Below are 20,405 nucleotides of genomic sequence, written 5' to 3' on the forward strand. Positions count from 1 at the left end.
TATTTTAATTATTTTCATTATTAATGACAATTTCGCAGAATTCTCATAATAGCTCACCGGCCCTGAGCTCGCGGATCGAGTCTAACAGAGCCAAGGAGATGGAGGAGCTCGTCATTCCTACCATTCAGCTCATAATTCAGCAGATCAAAGATACGGACGAAGGCAAAAGATCGCTGGGTGTCAGATATGAGGATCCCAAGATGCTGTATCCGATTTTAGGTCTGGACAAGCTGTCGCTGGAAAATGGACTGCGGGAAGACAGCAAAGCCTCTGAGAAGCTGCTGGCTACGGTCAAGTCAATTCTGGACAACTCAGTCAACACGTGGCACCCGGGCTTCCTGGATAAACTGTACGCCTCGACCAACCCTATTGGTGTGTTATCGGATGTCGTTCTTTCTGTGCTGAATACGAACGCTCACGTTTTCACAGTGTCACCGGCTTTGACCGTGATTGAGCGCAAAGTAGCGCAGAAATACGCTGCTCTGTTTGGCTTCACAGGGAAGAACGCTGGTGGACTAACATTCAGCGGCGGTTCATGGTCAAACATCACGAGCTTGCACATGGCAAGAAGCCTGCTATATCCAGAAACCAAGGTGGATGGAAACACGCATAGGTTCGCTATCTACACAAGTGTACATTCGCATTACAGTGTCGAAAAAGCTGCTATCCTTTTGGGACTTGGAGCTAATAGTGTGTTTAAGATACCTGTTGACAGAAAGGGCAGAATGCTGGTCTCAGAGCTAGAAAAGACCATCCAGGAGACCAAGAACAGGGGCTACACTCCTCTGTATGTGAACGCCACAGCCGGAACCACAGTTTTCGGCTCGTTCGACCCATTTGAGGATATAGCTCCCGTCGCCAAAAAATACGGCGTGTGGTTCCACATCGACGGTTCCTGGGGAGGAAACGCCATTTTCAGCACGAACAAAGCTGGCCAATTGGCCGGATCCCATCTAGCGGACTCTATCACTTCCAATCCGCACAAAATGCTGGGTGTCCCTACAACGTGCTCGTTTTTGCTAGTTCCCAACGACCGTGTGTTCACACAGGCAAATTCCCTGTCTGCTCCGTATCTTTTCCATAACGCCCAGGACGACAATGAGAACTTCGATCTTGCGAACGGAACCATGGGCTGCGGCCGTCGCGCAGACGCTCTGAAATTTTATCTCGGCTGGCTGTATTATGGAACAAATGGATACAGAGAACGAGTCGACCACGCTTACGCAATAGCCGAGTACTTCACGGAAAGGGCCTCCCAGACGCCGGGATTCACGGTAGTCAGCGATACCCCGCTCCAGTGTCTCCAGGTGTGCTTCTATTACAACCCAGAAAACCAGAAGCTGACCGGAGCAGAGCGCACTCACGTGACCAGACATATAGCCACGCGGTTGCATGCGAGCGGGCAGTTTCTGGTGGACTATGCGCCTAATCCGGACGACGCAGCTAACAACGAGGACAATGGGGAGTTTTTCAGAGTGGTTTTCAATTCGCCAATCGTGTCCAGTGATGTGGTGGACCAGCTGATAGATAAAATAGTAGAGGTTGGCAAAACGGTGCCCAAATTGGATTAAATAGACTAGATTTCGTTATTTACAGGAGTTCGAGATTGGGTTTTCTGTGTCACTGTTTCTGACTCGAGTTGAGTTGGTCCAGCTTGTGCATCTCCTCCAGGGGATTGAAGTCGCCAGTAGAGAGTTTTTCATATTGTTCGTCGTATTTTCCCGTACTCAGTGTACCGTTTCCGCGGATCCGCTTTCGCATGTCGACGATACCGCGCTTGCACTCGAGAAACGTGGCGAGCTGGGCTTTGCAGAGCTCCGGCAGGTCTTTGGCGAGCTCGGGGTTGGTGAGACACTCTTTTGGTTTGTTGCGCTCGATCATCACACATGGGGATCGTTGCAGGCAGATAGCCACCTGTTTGAGCTGGTCTTTGCAACTAGGATGTTAGATTTTGGCGGGGCGCGGATGCTTACCTTGCCACCATGTTGTATTTATAAATAAAATAAAATAAAGTAGAATAAAATAAAGTAGAATAAAATAATGGAATAAAATAAAATCAATCCTCGCACCATATACCATGACACTGAATTTTGTGCCAGGAGAGCCCAACCGCTCGCCGCACTGCTGCTCTTTCGTCAATTGGAACGCCGTGCAGGTGCTGGCGTACTGCTCTGGAAACAACCTTGTCATTGTGACGAAGAACTTCCAGCATCTGCAGACCCTGTATCTTCCTCGAGACTCGTATGTGGTGGACGTCAACCGTATCAACGGGAAAATAGCGCTGGCAATTGGCTCAAAAATCCAAATATACACGCCGACTGTGTCAAACTTCTACAATTACAACTTCCGCGGCCGCAAGGACGTCTCTGAGCTGGAGATCGAATGGGGACTCGAAACAGAGATAGAGAACGACAAGGACGGTTCCACCATCACGTGTCTTTCGTGGTCCGACTCGTGCGACACCTACGACGACGAGCTCTCGAGCGCACACCTGTTTGGCGTTCCCGAGGAGTACAATTCGCTCACGAGCTGCGAGCTGTGCGTCGGGTCTGAGCGGTCGCTGGCGCTCTGGCGGATCTACTATTCGGCCAAGGACGGAACGCACAATGCCAGACACCGGCTGCTGTGGTCCAAGACGCAGCCCAACCCGGTGTACATGGTCAAGTTCTCGCCGCATTCCACGGCAATAGCCAGTGTTGGATACTACGACAAATTGGTCAAGATCTGGCACAGGGTCGCGTACGGCATCGAGTCGGCCGAGTTCGAGCTGAACTACACGCGGCTTCCCGCGTACGTGACGCTGCTGCGCTGGAAGTCCGGCAACATGCGGCGCAACAACCTCTCGTCGACCGGCTCCGTCACCGACCTGAAACCGGCCAACAGCATCATCAAGGACACCTCGCACCGCCACACAGACGTCCCGCACGCTGAGCATTGCACGCTGTACGTGTATGGCGACGACTGCGTGCTCAGGGTGTTCTCTACGTACTACCTCGACCGCGGCTTCCAGGTGGCTGGTGACGGGGCGGTGCAGTTCCCGTCGCAGAGCTTTGTGGCGGTGATCGACAGCCAGATGGTTGCATTTGGCGTCGACAAAGCGCTTGAGCGGCTGGAGCAGCAGGAGACGAGCGGACACCTGCGGAACGGCCGTGCGCTGCCCCGCGACGGCGACGTGTCGCGCAGTCGCAGCGGGTCGGCGCTCAGCCTGTACCACCGTCGCCAGAGCTCGCTGCTGCAGCTCCTGGAAATGCGGCCCGAGCTGTGTCTAGTTTTCAGTCCAGAGGGCCGTGTTGAGATGTACGCGTTCCACGCGTGCGAGGGCGAGATTCGCGTGAAGAAACTGAACGCCGTGCTCGACTCTCACGGCGGCCTGACGAGGGCCTGTATCCGGCTGGGAAAAAATTGCATACCGCAGGACTGTCGCAGCGTTTTTTTGCAGGACATGCAGATCACGCAGACGTCTGGTGGCCACGGGCTGTCGCTGATTGTGCACGATCTGTTCAAAAACTCGCTGCGGCACGTGGGGTTCACGTTTGAGTCGCTGCTCCAGTTCGAAGAGCTGGAGATTGCAACCTCAGGCTCGACCGCCGTGGCGATCGGCGAGCTGCAGCACAAACTGACGGGCCACAACAAGTCGATCCGCAGGCTGATCCGGTCCGGCGACGGCTCCGTCGTCCTCTCCACGACGCGGTTCGGCGAGAGCTGTCTGTGGACGGCGATCCCGCTGTCGGACTCGCACAAGACGCTGAACAAGAACTCGACACTCGTCACGCCGTCGCCGATCGTCGACGCTGCGTTCTGGAAACACGGCGAGTACGTGATTGTGTACCTGGCGGACGAGCTGGTCTGTTTTGACTGCCGCCTGCAGTCGCAGTACCAGGCCGAGATCGCCAAACTGGCTCCCGTGGCCGGGTCTCTGAAAATCCGGCCGCAGGAAAACCTGTGCTGTTTTTTCCTGGTCCCCGAGCCTGAGAGCGACATCGCGCACGCCGTGGCCGTGTACGCGGACGGGCGGTGCGCCGCGTGGGAGCTCCAGCTGGAGAAGGGCCGCTGCAGAATACACCCGTACACGGCCGACCGGCTCGAGGCGGTCCACATGGCGTCGTACGTCGACCCGGTGGGCTGGAACGCCGCGATCGGCACGAGTCTGCAGCGCGACGTGCTCACGACGATCCAGGCCAACGGCGACGTCGCCGTGTACTCGACGCGGGTCCAGGACGGCCGCATTGCGTGGGACCAGAAACAGACGTTTTCCACGGGGATAGCCAACGCTACGTTTTTGAACGGCTCGTCGATCCACCGGCTCGCCGTCGTCAACGAGAGCCGCGACCAGCTGCACATCTGGGACACGCGGCTCGGCACGCTGGAGTACTCGGAGACGTTTGAGGCCGAGAAGATCAGAGACATCGACTGGACGTGCACGGCGTTCTCGCAGGGCATTTTGGCGATCGGGTTCGACTCGCACTCGCTGCTGTACACGCAGCTGCGCTACGACTACACGAACGACACCCCCACCTACACCAAGATCAAGAAAGTGGACATCTCGCACCAGACCCGGCACCGTATCGGCGACTCGGTGTGGCTCGCAGACGGGCTGCTGGTGATCGGGTCGGGCAACCAGTTCTACATCAGCGACAAGACGCTGGACCCGCAGCACGACTACATCACCGCGCGGGCCATGGGCACGCTCGAGATCGTCTCGAACGACGTGTTCCAGCTGTGTGCTGCGCTGAACGGCCCGTTGCCGCTGTACCATCCGCAGTTTCTGATCCAGACGCTGCTCTACAGCGGCTTTGGAGGCATTGAGAAGCTGGTGCTGCATTTTGCCAGCGCCCTGCGTGCGCTGGAGCTCGGCACGGCGTCCAGCATCGACCCCAAGCTCGGGTTCGAGACGCCGGAGCACGACGTCGTCGGAGCGTCCCGGGCCGTCGACGTCGCCGTGACGAGACAAACGTGCAACACCATCGTCGAGCGGCTGGCCAAGCACAAGCTGCCGTTCCTGACGGGCCACCAGCAGATCACGCTCGCGTCGACCATCCAGATAATGGCAGACATAGCAGAAAAATACTCGTCTGTTCTGGACGCCAACGGGCTGCGGTTCTATCTCGGGATGAAGCTTTTCCAGCTCAACGAGACCAAGGGCGCGCAGTTCCGCACCATCACGATGCGGGACGTGACTTTTGCGCTGCACAGCGAAAATAAAGACCTGCTATTCGACATCATCAGCGAGCACAGCGCGGTGCAGATTGGCGCGGCGGAGTTCTCGAAGTACGCTCTCGCGTACTGGATGGAGCACACCCGACTGGCCGAGGTGCTCGAGACCGTCGCAAGAACAGAGTTTTTCAAGACACAGGACTCCGGCCGGTACAAAGACCCGAGCGTGTGCTCTTTGCACTTTCTTGCTCTGCACAAGAAAAACGTGCTTCTGGGGCTCTGGCGGACGGCCGTCGGCCATCCCGAGCAGCAGAAGATGATCAGGTTCCTGGGAAACGACTTTAGACAGGACCGCTGGCGGTCGGCAGCGAAAAAGAACGCTTTTGTGCTGCTGGGAAAACACCGCCATGTGGACGCCGCGTACTTCTTCCTGCTGGCCGGCTCGCTCAAGGACTGCGTCAACGTGATCGTCAGCAAGCTCAGAGACCCAGGACTTGCCGTCGCCGTGGCTCGCTGCTACGAAAACGGCGACCACGGACCGGTCATGAAAGATCTCGTGCTCAAGCACCTGCTGCCGGAAGCGCTCCGAAACAACGACCGGTGGACCGCGAGCTGGTGCTTCTGGATCCTGAGCGACCGCGCGCTGGCGATCCAGGCGCTCATCAAGCCGGCCCGCGACATTCTCCAGGACGTGGCCAAATTCGACGCGATCGACGCGTCGCAGGAGGCAGCGTTGCCGGTGAAGAAGATGGACTACGAGGACCCTGTGCTGCTGGCGATGTACGACAGTCTGCGCACAAAACGCGTGGAGTACCTGCGTGGGGCGCTGGCGCTCGACGTGCGCGCGGAATACGACTTTGTGCTGGCTGCCGCGCTCATGTACCAGAAAATGGGGTGCGACTACCTGTCGCTCCATCTGGTGCAGCATTGGGAGTTCTCCGAGACAAAGGAGATCATCGAGCCGTCTACGGGCAAAGAGGTGCTGCCGCCACCGCCTTCGGCGTTCCAGGAGCCCGACATGTCTGCATTTGACTTTGGCTTTTAATTTGTAAAGTTAATAAAGTCGAAAAGATAATTATGACAATATTTAGGTCATAGTCTATTTACAATCTGGGAGCCAGCTAACGGCCCAGGTTCAGAAGCAGAGACTGGCTCGGAGAGGCAGACTCGCCGCCGCTCTGCGACCCGTTAGGCAGGTACGTGACGTTCGGAGACTGGCTCAGAGTCTGGGCTATCTCCTTGGACGCCTCGAGTCTTCTGATCAGCAAGAGACCGTCTCCGGCCTTGTTCAGGGCCTTCGAGACGTTGTCTGCCGCCTCGGCCTCTCCCTCGGCGCGTATCACAGCAGCGCGTCTCTCCTGCTCGGCCTTCTCGACCAAGTAGGTGGCTCTCTCGGCGTCCTGTTGCGCAATCTGCTTCTGTTCGACAGCCTTGGTGAACTCGCGGCCAAACGTCATGTGGGTGATCGAGACGTCCTCGAGCTTGATCTGGAACTCCTTGGCTCTCTGCTCGAGTTCGCTCTTGATACGCGAGGACACGGTCTCTCTCATGGTGATGAGTTCTGCAGCGTTGAACTGCGCAACAATACTCTTGAGAACCTCGTTTCCAATCGAGGGCAGCACACGCTCGTCATAGTCCAGCCCCAGGTTCTGGTAGATCTGCGGCAGGTTTTTCACGTCGGGACGGTGCAACACTCTCAGAGTCAGCGAGACGGTCTGCAAGTCCTTGGATCCCGTGGTGGTGGTGATGGTTCTTGGCTTGGTTCTGACGTCGTAGATGATTGGTCTCTGGAGCCAAGGAATGACGAAGTTGAGTCCTTCGCCAACAACTTGCGGCTTGACTCCCGAGAACCTGTCGAAAATGACTGCTCTTTGTCCGCCTGAATGTTAGCCTGGTATTGCTGGATGGTCACTTACCCTTGACGTCGTACAAGGAGTACTGTGCGGCCACGACGGCCACACCAACAGGAACGGCTAATTTGGAAATAGTGTCTGCAATTCTGGACATGGTTGTATTTGCCACTTAATAATATATAAATTATTTTATTTTACACTAGGAAAATTATTTACCATGCCTAGCTCTCCTCGCCCTCCTCGTCTCTGGTCAGCACCCCGCTCTCCTTGAGCAATTTCTCGATCTGCTCGGGAGTCCAGATTCTGAGCTGCAGCTTGCCGTCGGCGTCCAGGCCAATGGTCGAAAACTCCACCTTCTCGCTGGTCAGCTTGTTGCTGTCGGTGGTCTTGCTCAGAACCTTCAATGCGAGATTCTGCGCCTCTTCGAGGGTCATGCCGTCTTTGTAGTCCTGTTTCAGCAGCGTCTGTGCGCTCGTGTTGTTTGCTCCAATGCTCGTGGCCTTCCACCCAGAGTAGTTTCCGGACGGATTGCTCGTGTACAGCTGGAACCCGTACCTCTCGTCGTGGCCTGCAAAAATAAACGACACACCAAACGGACGCAGGCCTCCGTGCTGCGTGTAACCCTGTTTCACGTCGCAGATCCGCTTCACAAGCGTCTCGATGGGGATGTCTTCGCCGTACGTCTTGAGGTACTGTTGTGCCGAGTATCTGATGCTGTTGATCAGAATTCCGGCATCGGCGGTCATTCCGGCCACCGCGCACACCGTTTTGTCGTTCAGCACGTACATCTTCTCTGCGCTGGTGTCCTGCTCGAGCAGCTTGCTTGTCACCTTTCTCTCCGCCGCAAGAACGACGCCGTCCTTGGCCATCACGCCGATCGCCGTTCCGGCGTGGTTGATTGCCTCCAGTGCATACTCGACCTGGTACAGTCTGCCCTCGGGCGAGAAGATGGTGGTTCTCGAGTCGTATCTTCTGGACATGGTATATATTTATTTGCCTTCAAAAAAATTTGGCCGGGTAAAGAAGTATGGAGGCAGGTTTTTGGAGCGTAACGGGAGCGTCATTGTAGCGGGGGCAGTCAGGGGCGGCCCAGCCGTGACGGGGAGGTGGCCAGAAGGGCCAAGGGCAGCACGGGGCTCTATCTTGGGAGCCGGGCATTTTCCAACCAGTACATATTCGTGCCTCAATATTCTCCAGTTACGGCTTTTTTGTTTTCAGCAATTTCATCTGCTCTCTTTTACGGCCAACCAGTGTATGCGTTCCAGGCTTTTACAGAAACTACATATAGGCGCTGGACACTCGGAAACCGCCGACGATACACAACAGACGAACGCAATGGACAAACCAGACCATCAGATTCTACAGAACGTTTATCAGGAACATGTGGGAGGAGTGGATGACTCGCAATTGGCGGTTCAGCAGGCGCAGCAGCAGCAGATGGCCATTCTGCAGCACATGCCCTCGTACCAGGCCATCATCCAGCCAAATTACATGCATCTGCAGCGAGTGGCCGGCCTTTCTCTGCTGCCGCAACGGTCCACCGTGTCTAAAGGCAAATACTCGCTGAAGGACTTCATAATAATGCGAACCCTGGGAACCGGCTCGTTCGGCCGCGTGCACCTCGTCAAGTCGGTCCACAACAACCGGTTCTACGCCATAAAGGTGCTGAAAAAGGCGCAGGTCATCAGAATGAAGCAGGTGGAACACACCAACGACGAGAGACGCATGCTCAAGCTCGTGGAGCACCCGTTCCTGATCCGCATGTGGGGCACGTTCCAGGACGCCAAGAACCTGTTCATGGTGATGGACTACATCGAGGGCGGAGAGCTGTTCTCGCTGCTGCGGAAGTCGCAGAGGTTCCCCAACCCGGTGGCCAAGTTCTACGCCGCAGAGGTGACCCTGGCGCTCGAGTACCTCCACTCGCACAACATCATCTACCGCGACCTCAAGCCGGAAAACATTCTTCTAGACAGAAACGGCCACATCAAGCTGACCGACTTTGGGTTTGCCAAGGAGGTCGAGACCGTCACGTGGACGCTGTGCGGGACTCCGGACTACATCGCGCCCGAGGTGATCACCACCAAGCCGTACAACAAGAGTGTGGACTGGTGGTCGCTGGGGATCCTGATCTTTGAGATGCTGGCCGGCTACACTCCGTTCTACGACCAGACCCCAATGAAGACGTACGAAAAGATTCTCGCAGGCAAAATCCACTACCCGTCGCACTTCCACCCGGACGTGGTCCATCTGCTGTCGCGGCTGATCACTGCAGACCTGACACACCGCCTCGGCAACCTGCAGAACGGCCCGGCAGACATCAGGAACCACCAGTGGTTCAGCGAGGTGGTGTGGGAGAAACTGCTCCTGAAGGACATCGAGACGCCGTACGAGCCGCCAATCACCGCCGGCGTCGGCGACACGTCTCTCTTCGACCACTACCCAGAAGAACAGCTGGACTACGGCGCCGTGGGCGACGACCCGTACGGCAAGTATTTTGTCGACTTTTGAGGCTGTGCAGCTACCACCACTAGAGCGGCAAGAATCTGGGGCAGTTTTTCTGACACTGTTTTACCGAAACAAGATGTTTGGCCGTTCGAGATCCCGCAGAGCGCTTAGAAAGTCGCACGGGAACGCCAGCTCGCCTGAAGACGGCTCCTCCAGCAGCGTCAGAGGAGACCCCGAGTCGGCGGCTTCCGTTTGCACGAGCATCACGTCGAACCTCAAGCAGCTGGACCTGGCAGCCAAGGAGACCGTGCGGGCCGCGCCGCCGTCAGCGTACCAGAGAGCTCCCGCGGACGAGCGCCAGGAAATGGACGAACTGTTTGCGATGGAAGACGAGCTGCTGGCGATAGTCAGGGCGTTCCAGAATACCAGCTTGGTGCGCAAGAAAATGCTGGAGAACCTGATTACCAACAATTTTGGTGTTTTCCGGTGCAGCACGGCGCACAGTGTCGAGATGCTCGAGCGGATCCAGAACACCGTGAACTCGCTGATCTCGTTTGTGATGCTGCTGAACCAGTCGGACCAGCCGCAGGACGAGTTCGACGACATGAGCCCCTACTACGCCGGCGTGCCCACGCCGCCGCGCGCGCGTGCCAACGACATGCGGTTTGCCAGCATGCGCGTTCCGCGACACCTGTACGAGGCGTACTACCCGATGACTCCCTACAGATAACTAAGAATCTATCCGTACTCGGCACTTTTGCTCTCTATTATATACAGGTCACTCCAGGACGATCTTGGCGCCCAGGCCTTCGAGTGTAGCTTTCATCTGCTCGGCGTCGTCCTTGCTGACGTTCTCCTTGATCACCTTCGGAGCGCCCTCAACGAACTTCTTCGACTCGACCAGAGAAAGCCCCAGCAGCGACTTGACCTCCTTGATGATTTTCGGCTTGGCCTTGGCGTCGAACGACTCGAGTTTCACGTTGAAGATGGTCTTCTCCTGCACCTCCTCCTTGGCCTCGGCGGCCTCTGCCTCGGCGGCGGCAGCAGGCGCTGGGGCAGCGGCTCCGGCGGCGGGGAATGCAATGTCTGGGATGTTGAGCTTGGTCTTGAGCTCCTGGATCAGGTACGAGGTCTCCAACAGCGTCAGCGTCGAAATCTGGTCCACGATTTGTGCGATTTTCGGGTCCACAGGCTTGGCCTCGGTCGAGTTGTGTCTGGCCAGACGCGCGCCGGCGCTGGCTGCTGCAGATCTTCTGCCGAGTCTCACGGCGGCTCTCGAGGATTGTCTTAGAACTGCAGACATGGTGGTGGAAATAATTAGTGTTTGTGAAAATTTGGTGAAAAAACCCACGGCAAAACGGGCGTGCACACTCCCGCGCCGGTTCTGCAACAAGCTTATGTAAGAGCCGAATTTTCATTTCTCTTCGCCATGTCGTTCAGATTCTGTGCCGAGTGGTAAGTAGAACGCCGCCCTGCGTACGCTAACCGTGCCAGCAACAACATGTTGTATCCGCGCGAGGACAAGGAAAACAAAAGACTGCTGTACCAGTGCCGAAATTGCCCGTATTCAGAGCTCGCAGACAATGCCAGAGTCTACAGACACGAGCTCATCACCAACATCGGAGAAACCGCAGGCGTGGTCGAGGACATCGGGTCCGACCCGACGCTGCCGCGCTCGGACAAAACGTGCCCCAAATGCCACAACTCCGAGTGCGTCTTCTTCCAGTCCCAGCAGAAAAGAGCAGACACAAGCATGGTGCTGTTCTACGTTTGCTTGGAGTGCAAAAACGTGTTCCGCAGTTAGACGGCCGGCCGCGCGAGCACGGCAGAGTCGCTGTATTGTATAATAACTTGTTGCTAAACTAAATGTCGTGATACGTCTCACAAATTGTAGTGCAATATTATGTATAGCTCCCGAATTCTATATAAACACCCTGGCGCCCATGAGCTTCGGCCGTCCGAAGCCTCGTTGTCGCAGACACAGCTCTCATAGATAGTACTGACTGTAGGACCCCCCAGCGTTCACCCCCACTGCGCCTGCTCCGTTCGCCGTCCTGATAGACTGCAGCGACCCGTGGAGAGTGTTGGATATCGACGGAAGCATGATCTTCTCGGACGACGATCCCGGGGCGTTGTTCGTGGTGTAGTTGAATAGGGTATTGTGCGAAAGTGTGTGCGAGGGACTGTTAGTCCCGGAGGTTGGCGAGTACGCGTGTGGATTCTGCTGTTTGAGAGTGTCTTTGAGCGTGGAGATGATCTTGAAGTAAGTCTCCTCCTTGTTGGCGTCCGACAGACCCGACGATGTGTTCAGATGGAGCAGCAGGTTGTTGATCTCGATGTGCAGCACGCTCAGCCGCTGCTGTTGTTGAGGCGTGCTCTGGCCCGCCTTGGCGTCCTTCACGGCCAGGCTGGCGCTCTCTGCGAACGACAGCTTGGGCGAGGACGACGAGGACGACGACTTGGACGTGCTCAGGGACTCGGACCCGGCCTGCATTGGCGTGTGCTGCACGTGTCCAAAATTCAGTGGCAAGGGTAACTGGAACTTGGGCATAGGTTGCAGCTGGGTGTTGGCAGTCTGCGCGGCCATGAGCAGCGTGTTCGTAGGGCCAAAAGTGGGTCTCTTGCTGATCAGAGGAGCCGTGAGAGCAGGTTTCTGGACACTGGAGCCGGCACCAGATCTCGAGTCCGACTCGGCCTGCCTGGAGCCGGAAGGATACAAAGCGTGGTTGTGCTGGTCGTTGACCACGACGATGGACCATTTTTTCGCCCGCAGCGAGTAGTTGGCCCTTATCCTGAACGGACAGTTACCCTTCTGTCTTTTTCCGGCGTCTTTGGTCAGCGACTTGGACAGTTTAGTCATCTTTGCGCAATGGGCGCTGGGAGCAAAACTATGGCTATTTTTGCACTTGAACACTATTTTGGTATCGTCCGACCGCTCGATAACGATGTTGATGCCCTTGGACACTAGCTGGGAGTGCAGCCAGGGCTTGATGCTCTGTTTGTCATCGAAGTACTTCTTGTCTAGTATGAGTGGTTCTGACGAGTTTCCGTCAGAACGACAAGGGGAGTGGCTTGGGCTGGGCTTCATGGTAGCGACTGGCGGCTCGAACTGGTAACCCATAAGTAAATCTGAGAGGGGAAGTGCGGCACTGTGTTTGTATTTATAGTTTGGGACAAGAAGAGGGGTAATCAGTCGGGGTCAGATTTTTTTTAGGGGGGTGGGTGAAAATGATGTGATACCCTATGGGTTCCAGGATTTGTTTTGTATATGTAAGGCAGGCAAAAAAACGTGCAGACGGTATTTTCGACAAAAGAGGGGGAGAGATTATCTCATGCGCAAATGATTGGCGTACATCGCTCTTGCTCCGGCTGAAATAAATCATCTGCACCCCCTAACGGGGCTTTACGCCTTGCACCGAGTTTCGGATTCCGAGCTCGAAATTCGCTACTTTGCGTGTAAAAAACCGGGTCTGCCGTGGCACCCACGGCTGTGGCCTCGGCACACATTGCCGCTGAAACGGAACCCGAACACGGTGAGCTGTTTACGGCACTCTATCTACTACACACGAACGATCTAACACCGACAACCCCTTTTCTACCCCGTCTTTACCCCCACTTGCTGTATACACCCCTCTTGCAAATCAGCACCGCGATATAACCCCGCCCTCTCGCAAGCGGTTGGCCATACTCCGATTTTTTTTTCTCACTCTCGGATTCCGCTCTGGATTTCAACTAATACTCCGAGACACATAGCGCCCTCATGCAGCCACCGGAAACCCACCTTGCTGCCTATTTCTTCTTCTTGCGGCTCGGACGGGCATTTTTCGCCCGTCTCTTCTCCTTCACCTCTCTGGTCTTCCTGATCTGCTCCACAGAGCGCAGCTCGTCCCGGCCCTTGTTGGTGTTCCAGCCCTTGACGTGGCGGCCAGACTCCACCGCCTTCTTGACCTTCTCCAGCTGCTCTTTGTAGTTGTCTCTGTTTTTGTCGGGCAGTTTAGGAGCGTCCTGCTTCGTGTGCACAAACCTGCCCCGCTGTCTCTTGCCCGAGAGCCCCACGTCGAAGCCCCTGTTCTGCTCGGCCGCGCCCGTCTTGAAGTTGACGTTGTGCTGCGCCTTCCACTCGTCAAACTTGCCCGACCGGTACGACGCAGGGATTTTCTGGCCCGACTCGCCAATGATGTATTTTTTGTCGTCCTGCACTTTTTTGTACTTGCCCGCCTTCTTGTCCCAGAGCACCCGTGCCGTCTGGCGCTGCACAGCCACCTTCTCGTCCTCCGCGTCGATGTCGAACGCTGCCCAGTTCGCCTCCGCCGTGAACCCGGCGTCCAGCGAAAGCTGCTGCTCCTGGATCGCCGATGCCGGCGCATAGTGCGAAATGTAGTAGTTTGGGTCTTTGAACGACTTCTTCTTGGCCTTTTTCGACTCCAGCACAACGTCGCCGTCCTCAAACGTCCGCCGCAGCTCGTCCTCGTTCACGTTGTACCCGACCTCAACGCCCTGCTCGTCCTTGAACAGCTCGTCCTCCAGAGTGTGCGTCAGCCCAGAAACACGCTCCAGCTCCAGCAGCTCGCGTCTTTCCTGGGCCTTGCGCTGCACAGACGCGATCTGGCGCCGTCTCGTGTTCATGAGGTCCACGAGCGAGTCGTCGCGCTTGCCAAACTCGAAAACGGTCTCTTTATTTTTCCGGTTCTGCAGCTTGGCCAGAAACTGCTCTTTTTCCAGCTCCTCGTTCTTGCCAAACAATAGATTCTGCTCGTCCCAGCCCAGGTTCACAATCTCCTTTGCCCGACGCAGCGACTCAACACTGGCCCCGCTCCGAGTCCGGAAGTACAGCTGCTCTCCCTTGTCGGCAACGGCCTTCAGGGACCGGATATCGTAGTTGTGCTTCATGATCGTCTCGTACAACTCCTGCAGCTCGCCAATCAGCTTCCGCGGCGCACTGCCCAGCACCAGCCGCTCAGTGTACGACAGCTTCGGCTCCCGGAACCCGGCCACGCTGCCGTGCTGCTCCAGATACTTGTCCTTGAGCAGCTGCACTTTTTTCTCGTGCATCGACGTCAAAAGCACCTTGCGCCCGAGAAAAACCTCCAAGTCGAGCAGGTACGGCAGCTCCGCCTCGCCCACGATCGAGTACGCCCACCCGCTGTTGCCCGCTCTCGCCGTCCGCCCCACACGGTGCACAAATATCTTGGACGACGACGGGAACGAGTAATTGATCACGTTTGCCAGCACCGGGATGTCTATTCCGCGCGCGGCCACGTCGGTCACCACAAGGATCGGACACAGCCCGGCACGGAAGTTCAGCAGCTGTCTGCGCCGCGCGTGCTGGTCCAGCGACCCGTAGATGTACGCGGTGGCGTACCCGGCGTCCTTGAGCAGTAACGTGACGTACTCCACGTGATGCTTCGTCGGCACAAACACAATTGTCGAGTGTTTTGTCGGCAGCTCGCCCGCGCGCGGCAGCTTCTCGCGTCTGGGCCGTTTCTTCTGTTTCTTCTTGCCGTCCGCCTCGTCCTCCGAGTCCTCGTCGTCCAGCCGGTTCGCCGCGTCCAGCCGTCTGAGCTCCTCCGGCGTGGCCACCGGCATTTTGATCACCTCCTGCAAAAGCAGCAGCAGGTTGGCCTCGCGCTCGTTCTTCTTTGTGCTGATGAAGCACATCTGCAGCTCGTCCGAGATCTTCGTCTCGGAGTCCAGCCGCACCAGCACCGGGTTCGTCAGCCCGGCCTTGGCAAAGTCCACGAGGTTGCGCGGCAGCGTGGCAGAAAACAGCATCGACTGCCTTTTCTCGGGCAACGCCGCGAGCAGCTCGTTCAGCTGCTCGGCAAATCCCATCTCGAACAGCCGGTCCGCCTCGTCGTACACAATGTACTCCACTGTGCGCAGGTCAAGCTGCATTTCTGTCTTGAGGTGCAAGAAACGGCCGGGCGTGGCGATGATCACGTCCGGGTTGGCCATCATGGCGCCAAACTGGTCCTCCATCGAGTCTCCACCAATCAGCAGCAGCGACCGCAGATCCGACCCGCGGCTGAACTCCTTGAACTGCTTGGACGTCTGCATAGCCAGCTCTCGCGACGGCGACAGGACGATCGCCCTGACACCGATCTTGGCCACGTGCGTCTTCAGTTTTTCGATCAGCGGCAGCAGAAACGCCGCAGTCTTACCGGAACCGGTTCGGGCCATTCCAACCACGTCTCTGTTGGACATGATCAGAGGAATAGTCTTTCTCTGAATAGGGGTGGGCTGCTTGTACCCTTTCTTGCTCAGGTTCGCGAGAATGTACTTCGAAAGGCCGAACGACGCAAACGTGCCACTCTTGGCCTTCTTGGCAAGCGGCTGGTTCAGAAAATAGTTCGTCGTTTCCTGGTCGTCGTCGTCAGACAGCTCCAAACTAGGGAATTTGGACGGATCGAGCCTCGGCTTCTTTGCAGCCGGTTCCTCGTCCGAGCTCTCGTCGCCGCTGCTCACAATCTCGTCCTGCACGTCAGCGTCGCTGTCCTGGCGGTCGGAGTCGCTGTCGACGCCGTCGGCCACAAGATTGCTTGCAATGTCAAACTCCTCGTCACTCATGCAAAAATACAATTTTATTCAGGAAAAAAAAATTATTTTTTATTCATTTCTTGGCTGTGCTAATCAGAAAAATACAGAGCAGCCGATCCAGCTACCTGTTGTAAGGGTGGTAGCCGCGTCTTCCACGGCCTCTGTGGCCGCCGCCGCCGCCACTTCTTCCTCCCCTATCGCCCCTGTCGCCCCTGTCGCCGCGGCCGCGGAAGTCGCGAGAGTCCTTAGGCCCGCGGGGCCGTCCGCCGTGTCTCACGCCGCCGCGGGGCCCAGAAGGCAGGTTCGTCGTCTGTTCCTGCGGATTAGGCACCTCGTCGCCGGCATCCTTGCCGTCGTCGCCCCCGTTCTGCTGCTCGTCGCCGCCAGGCATCGTCTGGCCGTACTGCTGCATCATCTGCTGCATGGCCTGCGAAACGTCGCCGCCCTGCTGCTGGACCTGCTGCATTTGCATCCAGTACTGTTGCATCTGCTGCATCTGCTGCCAGTACTGCTGCATCTGGGCCATCTGTGTGTACGTCTGCTGCGGCTGGCCGACGTTGGAGTAGGAAGAGCCGGCCTTCTGCTGGTTACGAGGCTCTGCACGCTTGATTTCCATGTTTTTACCGTGAAATAGCACGTACTTATTCTGGGTCACTCTATCAACGGCATCGGGGGAATCGTACGTCACAAACCCGTATCCGCGGGACCGGCCGGTGTCCTTGTCGAGCATCAGTTGCGAGTCAATGATGTTACCAAACTGCTGGAAGTATTCCGTAAACTCGGCCTCGGTGACCTCTGGCGCCACTCCGCCCACAAAAATTTTGCCTGTCTTGTCCTGCTCCTCTTTCGGAATGGCTCGTTTAGGGTCGATAAGCTTGCCGTCTAGAACATGTGTTTTTTTTAAAACCTCGTCAACACTACTTGAACTAGCAAATGTCAAAAAGCCAAAGCCCCGCGACCGCCCTGTCGCGTTATCCTTCATGATGGTCAGGTCGACCACGTCGCCAAACTGCGAGAAGTAGTTCTTCATGCTCTCCTCGGTCGTTTCCCAGTTCAGGCCGCCAATGAACATCTTGCCTTGGTCCTTCGACTGGATATCGGCTCGCACCGTGTCCTGGAACTGTCTCTGGCCCGGCCCGCCCACAGTCATTGGCGGCGGCGCGTGCATCACCGGGAACTGCGCCGGAACCTGTGCTGGTGCTGGTTCGCCTGCTCCACGCGCACCGTCCTGGGCGGCCGCATTTGCAGCCTCTGCTGCGGCCTCGTCCGTCTTGGGCGCCGTCTCCTGCTGCTCCTGCTTCACTTCCTCCTTGTCGTCGTCGTAGATGTCGTCAAAAAGGGCCTCGTCGTCGGAATTCGTCATATTGTTGTGGACAAAGTTAAAGTGCTGAGTCTCCTTTAATTTTTCGTCGGGAGGGTAACCGGGAAGAAGTCGACGCTACAACAAGTGCGTGCAATAGACCAAAGGGCACGGAGCCCGCTGGACCTTTGGCTTTTCCCGGCGCCTCTGTTGACCCACAGCGTCCAGAGAATGTCCACCCGCCAAAGACTCGTCCCGCACACCGCCTCCCGTCTCCGTGCTCTCTCCTTGCACATTGCACCGCCCGGTGAAAAAATTAATACCATGAAAGACTATCTGGTGTACTTGTCGCAGGCGCATGTGGGTTTCCGGCGCGCGGAGCTGGAGTCGCTGGCCGAGATGCACGGGTTCATAGCGGACCTGAGCGGCCTGAGCGAGAAATCGCCGTTTTTCGTGGTGCAGCTCGAGAACGACGAGCAGGCCGCGCAGCTAATTCGGAGATCGGTTCTTTCGCGGGCCATTTACGAGCTCTGGGGCCAGGGCGCGACGCTGGACGAGCTGCACGCGGACGTCAGACACCGGAGCGCGGCACTTGTCTCGAAATACAGGCTCTCGTCCTTCAAATTCGATATTGTTTCGTACCAGGGGAGCAGAAAGAGCCGGGAGCAGCAGCTGGCGCTGATCAACTCGTTTGCGTATCTCGCGCTGGATGGAAAAATCAAGATGAAAAACCCCGACCAGATATTCACCGTTCTGGAGGCGTACAGCATCGTGAACCAGGAGCCTGCTCCGCAGCCGGACTACATGTACTTTGGCCGCGAGGTTGCGGTTTCCGAGCGCTCGCGCGGCGTTCTGGAGCGCCACGAGATCGCCAAACGGCCGTACTACGGGACCACGACGTTCGACGCCGAGCTGGCGCTGGTGAGCTGCAATCTTGCGCAGGCGCGGCCCGGCCAGCTGATCTACGACCCGTTCGTGGGCACAGGGTCGTTTGCGCTCGCGGCGGCACACCACGGCGCGCTTGCGTACGGAACAGACATCGATTTCCGAGCGCTCAAGGGCAAGGGCCCCGGTCGGCGACTTGCTACCAATTTCGAGAAATACGGCACGAGCCATCTGTTTGGCGACGTTCTGTGCATGGATTTCACCCACAACGCGTTCAGAAAAAACCTCGCGTTCGACGCGATCGTCTGCGACCCGCCGTACGGCGTCAGAGAGGGCCTGAAGGTGTGCGGAACCAACAGAGAAGAGCGATTCGAAGGAAAGGAAAAAATAGTCATTGACGGCCAGTACGCGTACCTCCGCCGCGACTTCATCCAGCCGAAAAAGAACTACTCGCTGGACCTGCTGCTGGACGACCTGCTGCAGTTTGCAGCAGAAAGACTGCCGGTAAACGGCAGACTGTGTTTCTGGATGCCCGTGGCCAACGACCAGGACATCCCTACACTGGTTCCGCAGCACGAAAAATTGCAGCTGGTGTACAACCTGGTGCAAGAGTTCAACAAATGGTCGCGGCGGCTGCTGGTTTACGCGAAACGGGACGCAAACTACAAGGGAACGACCATCACGTCGCAGGAGCGCGGCCTCCAGAACGACTTCCGCAATAGATACTTCCACAAATTTAAGTAATGTTCAACTTATCAATATGTTATTACCACTTATCTATTCGTCGTCTTCGAGGGATTCCAAAGTCTGGGCAGCAATACGGTCCAAGTCTCTCTGTCCGTTGTCAGAGATCCTTCTTCCACCCTTTGGAGAGATCTCCAAAACACCAATCTTCTCCAGAGCTTGCACAGCTTTTCTGTTGACGGAACCAGAGGCATCGTAGTGCTTGCTTGGTCTGGCACCTCTGTTCTTGGCACCTCCGTAGAGCTTGTTCAGAGCACCAACACCGACTTGCTTTCTCAAGTAGATGTGTCTGGCCACAGAAGCGGCTCTCTTGTAGAACCATTTGTCGGCCTCTTGTGGTGGGAGCTCGTTGCCGGCGGAGGTCTTGACCAACTCGACGTAGCCTGGAACCTCGAGCTTACCTTGTCTTTGCAAGAATTGGGCGTATGCGTTGATAAAGTCCTGTGCTGGGACGTCTCTGACAGAGTAACCTGGCATGTTGTATATGATCAAGTTTAGAGTTTGAGAAAATTTTCTAATGAATATGCGGTGTGACGTTGGTGCGAGGTGTACATTTTTCAGACGAAAAAAAGACATGGAGCAGGCACAGAGCAACACGATGGTCCCGTCTAGCACGAGCGCCAGACGGCGGTCGTGACAGGGCCGGCAACGCCCGTCCTTCTATATAGCCCTTTAGTCCTACGCTCTCTAATCTTGATTTCTTATTCTGCACTACGTAATTACCCCTAGACCTTGAAACCTCTGGATCTTCTTCTACCTCTGGCTCTCTCGAACTTTCTGCCCTTGGACAGGATTCTTGGAGCCTTGCCCTTGTGTGGGCCGAAGCCGAAGTGTCTAACGGCCTCTCTGGTTTTTCTTGGACCTCTGATGGTCAAGGTGTTGGAACCGGTTGGAGCTCTAAGAGCCAGCTGGTCGAGAGTGAGGGTCTCACCACCGTTTTTCAGAATGGTCTCCTTGGCGCCAGCAGTGAATCTCAAGGCGGCAACAGTGGCCTTTGGGAACTCAAGCACTCTGGAGTCGTCGGTGACGGTTCCAACAACAACAACAATCTTGTCGGAGGCGCCTGGCTGTCTCAGAGCTCTGGCGATTCTGGCGACAGAAACTGGTGGTCTGTTGATCTTGGAAAGGTACAGAGACTTCAGGATGATCTTGTTAAATGGAGCATCGGTACGGCCTAGAGTACGTTAGTAACGGGCTGGATGACTATTTTAATTCTGCTCAAAGTCGCACTTGTCGCGCTCGACAAAGTACTCGCAAAATCCGCAGAGACCGTTTTGAAACGTCTCTGGCTCATCCAAAGTGGACTGTCCAGCAGTCGGCGAATTGTGCAAAACCAAAATTGTCAAGTTCAATACCTACGAGCCAAGAAGGAGTACAGTTTCACCAAAGACTTGAGGTAAACGTTCTCCGACTTTGGGGCCTTTCTGTGGCCGGATCTGATGTGCTGCTTGGAGGTGTGATCTCTACCCATGGTGAAGTTTGTAAGA

General features: G+C 56.4%; 15 protein-coding genes across 15 annotated transcripts; 6 read left to right on the plus strand and 9 right to left on the minus strand.

The window, feature by feature from the left end:
* Positions 1-23: 23 nt before the first annotated feature.
* KL928_000144 (uncharacterized protein) lies at positions 24-1,571 on the plus strand (the record flags this gene model as incomplete). The annotated part of the gene is made up of 1 exon (XM_043201805.1): positions 24-1,571. The coding sequence occupies one exon, from the start codon at positions 24-26 to the stop codon at positions 1,569-1,571; it is 1,548 nt and encodes a 515-aa protein (XP_043062039.1).
* Positions 1,572-1,620: 49 nt separating this feature from the next.
* KL928_000145 (uncharacterized protein) lies at positions 1,621-1,881 on the minus strand (the record flags this gene model as incomplete). The annotated part of the gene is made up of 1 exon (XM_043201816.1): positions 1,621-1,881. The coding sequence occupies one exon, from the start codon at positions 1,879-1,881 to the stop codon at positions 1,621-1,623; it is 261 nt and encodes an 86-aa protein (XP_043062040.1).
* Positions 1,882-2,077: 196 nt separating this feature from the next.
* On the plus strand, positions 2,078-6,199 carry KL928_000146 (uncharacterized protein; the record flags this gene model as incomplete). Its single annotated transcript, XM_043201827.1, has 1 exon — positions 2,078-6,199. One exon carries the CDS (start codon positions 2,078-2,080, stop codon positions 6,197-6,199), a length of 4,122 nt encoding a protein of 1,373 aa, XP_043062041.1.
* A 76-nt stretch (positions 6,200-6,275) lies between these two features.
* On the minus strand, positions 6,276-7,161 carry KL928_000147 (uncharacterized protein; the record flags this gene model as incomplete). The annotated part of the gene is made up of 2 exons (XM_043201838.1): positions 6,276-6,994; positions 7,071-7,161. The coding sequence occupies 2 exons, from the start codon at positions 7,159-7,161 to the stop codon at positions 6,276-6,278; spliced, it is 810 nt and encodes a 269-aa protein (XP_043062042.1).
* Positions 7,162-7,228: 67 nt separating this feature from the next.
* On the minus strand, positions 7,229-7,987 carry KL928_000148 (uncharacterized protein; the record flags this gene model as incomplete). The annotated part of the gene is made up of 1 exon (XM_043201849.1): positions 7,229-7,987. The coding sequence occupies one exon, from the start codon at positions 7,985-7,987 to the stop codon at positions 7,229-7,231; it is 759 nt and encodes a 252-aa protein (XP_043062043.1).
* A 274-nt stretch (positions 7,988-8,261) lies between these two features.
* On the plus strand, positions 8,262-9,515 carry KL928_000149 (uncharacterized protein; the record flags this gene model as incomplete). The annotated part of the gene is made up of 1 exon (XM_043201860.1): positions 8,262-9,515. The coding sequence occupies one exon, from the start codon at positions 8,262-8,264 to the stop codon at positions 9,513-9,515; it is 1,254 nt and encodes a 417-aa protein (XP_043062044.1).
* Positions 9,516-9,588: 73 nt separating this feature from the next.
* Positions 9,589-10,182, plus strand: KL928_000150 (uncharacterized protein; the record flags this gene model as incomplete). The annotated part of the gene is made up of 1 exon (XM_043201872.1): positions 9,589-10,182. One exon carries the CDS (start codon positions 9,589-9,591, stop codon positions 10,180-10,182), a length of 594 nt encoding a protein of 197 aa, XP_043062045.1.
* Positions 10,183-10,230: 48 nt separating this feature from the next.
* On the minus strand, positions 10,231-10,755 carry KL928_000151 (uncharacterized protein; the record flags this gene model as incomplete). Its single annotated transcript, XM_043201883.1, has 1 exon — positions 10,231-10,755. The coding sequence occupies one exon, from the start codon at positions 10,753-10,755 to the stop codon at positions 10,231-10,233; it is 525 nt and encodes a 174-aa protein (XP_043062046.1).
* Positions 10,756-10,953: 198 nt separating this feature from the next.
* Positions 10,954-11,256, plus strand: KL928_000152 (uncharacterized protein; the record flags this gene model as incomplete). The annotated part of the gene is made up of 1 exon (XM_043201894.1): positions 10,954-11,256. One exon carries the CDS (start codon positions 10,954-10,956, stop codon positions 11,254-11,256), a length of 303 nt encoding a protein of 100 aa, XP_043062047.1.
* A 183-nt stretch (positions 11,257-11,439) lies between these two features.
* On the minus strand, positions 11,440-12,959 carry KL928_000153 (uncharacterized protein; the record flags this gene model as incomplete). Its single annotated transcript, XM_043201905.1, has 2 exons — positions 11,440-12,473; positions 12,806-12,959. The coding sequence occupies 2 exons, from the start codon at positions 12,957-12,959 to the stop codon at positions 11,440-11,442; spliced, it is 1,188 nt and encodes a 395-aa protein (XP_043062048.1).
* A 282-nt stretch (positions 12,960-13,241) lies between these two features.
* Positions 13,242-16,019, minus strand: KL928_000154 (uncharacterized protein; the record flags this gene model as incomplete). Its single annotated transcript, XM_043201916.1, has 1 exon — positions 13,242-16,019. The coding sequence occupies one exon, from the start codon at positions 16,017-16,019 to the stop codon at positions 13,242-13,244; it is 2,778 nt and encodes a 925-aa protein (XP_043062049.1).
* Positions 16,020-16,110: 91 nt separating this feature from the next.
* On the minus strand, positions 16,111-17,352 carry KL928_000155 (uncharacterized protein; the record flags this gene model as incomplete). The annotated part of the gene is made up of 1 exon (XM_043201927.1): positions 16,111-17,352. One exon carries the CDS (start codon positions 17,350-17,352, stop codon positions 16,111-16,113), a length of 1,242 nt encoding a protein of 413 aa, XP_043062050.1.
* Positions 17,353-17,520: 168 nt separating this feature from the next.
* Positions 17,521-18,918, plus strand: KL928_000156 (uncharacterized protein; the record flags this gene model as incomplete). The annotated part of the gene is made up of 1 exon (XM_043201938.1): positions 17,521-18,918. One exon carries the CDS (start codon positions 17,521-17,523, stop codon positions 18,916-18,918), a length of 1,398 nt encoding a protein of 465 aa, XP_043062051.1.
* A 33-nt stretch (positions 18,919-18,951) lies between these two features.
* KL928_000157 (uncharacterized protein) lies at positions 18,952-19,395 on the minus strand (the record flags this gene model as incomplete). Its single annotated transcript, XM_043201949.1, has 1 exon — positions 18,952-19,395. The coding sequence occupies one exon, from the start codon at positions 19,393-19,395 to the stop codon at positions 18,952-18,954; it is 444 nt and encodes a 147-aa protein (XP_043062052.1).
* A 248-nt stretch (positions 19,396-19,643) lies between these two features.
* On the minus strand, positions 19,644-20,389 carry KL928_000158 (uncharacterized protein; the record flags this gene model as incomplete). Its single annotated transcript, XM_043201960.1, has 2 exons — positions 19,644-20,092; positions 20,278-20,389. The coding sequence occupies 2 exons, from the start codon at positions 20,387-20,389 to the stop codon at positions 19,644-19,646; spliced, it is 561 nt and encodes a 186-aa protein (XP_043062053.1).
* Between the last annotated feature and the right edge of the window lie 16 nt (positions 20,390-20,405).

This window comes from Ogataea angusta (genome assembly GCF_019207475.1).
Source record: "Ogataea angusta isolate 61-244 chromosome Unknown 61-244_NODE_1_length_1302399_cov_90.877568, whole genome shotgun sequence".
NCBI lineage: Eukaryota > Fungi > Ascomycota > Pichiomycetes > Pichiales > Pichiaceae > Ogataea > Ogataea angusta.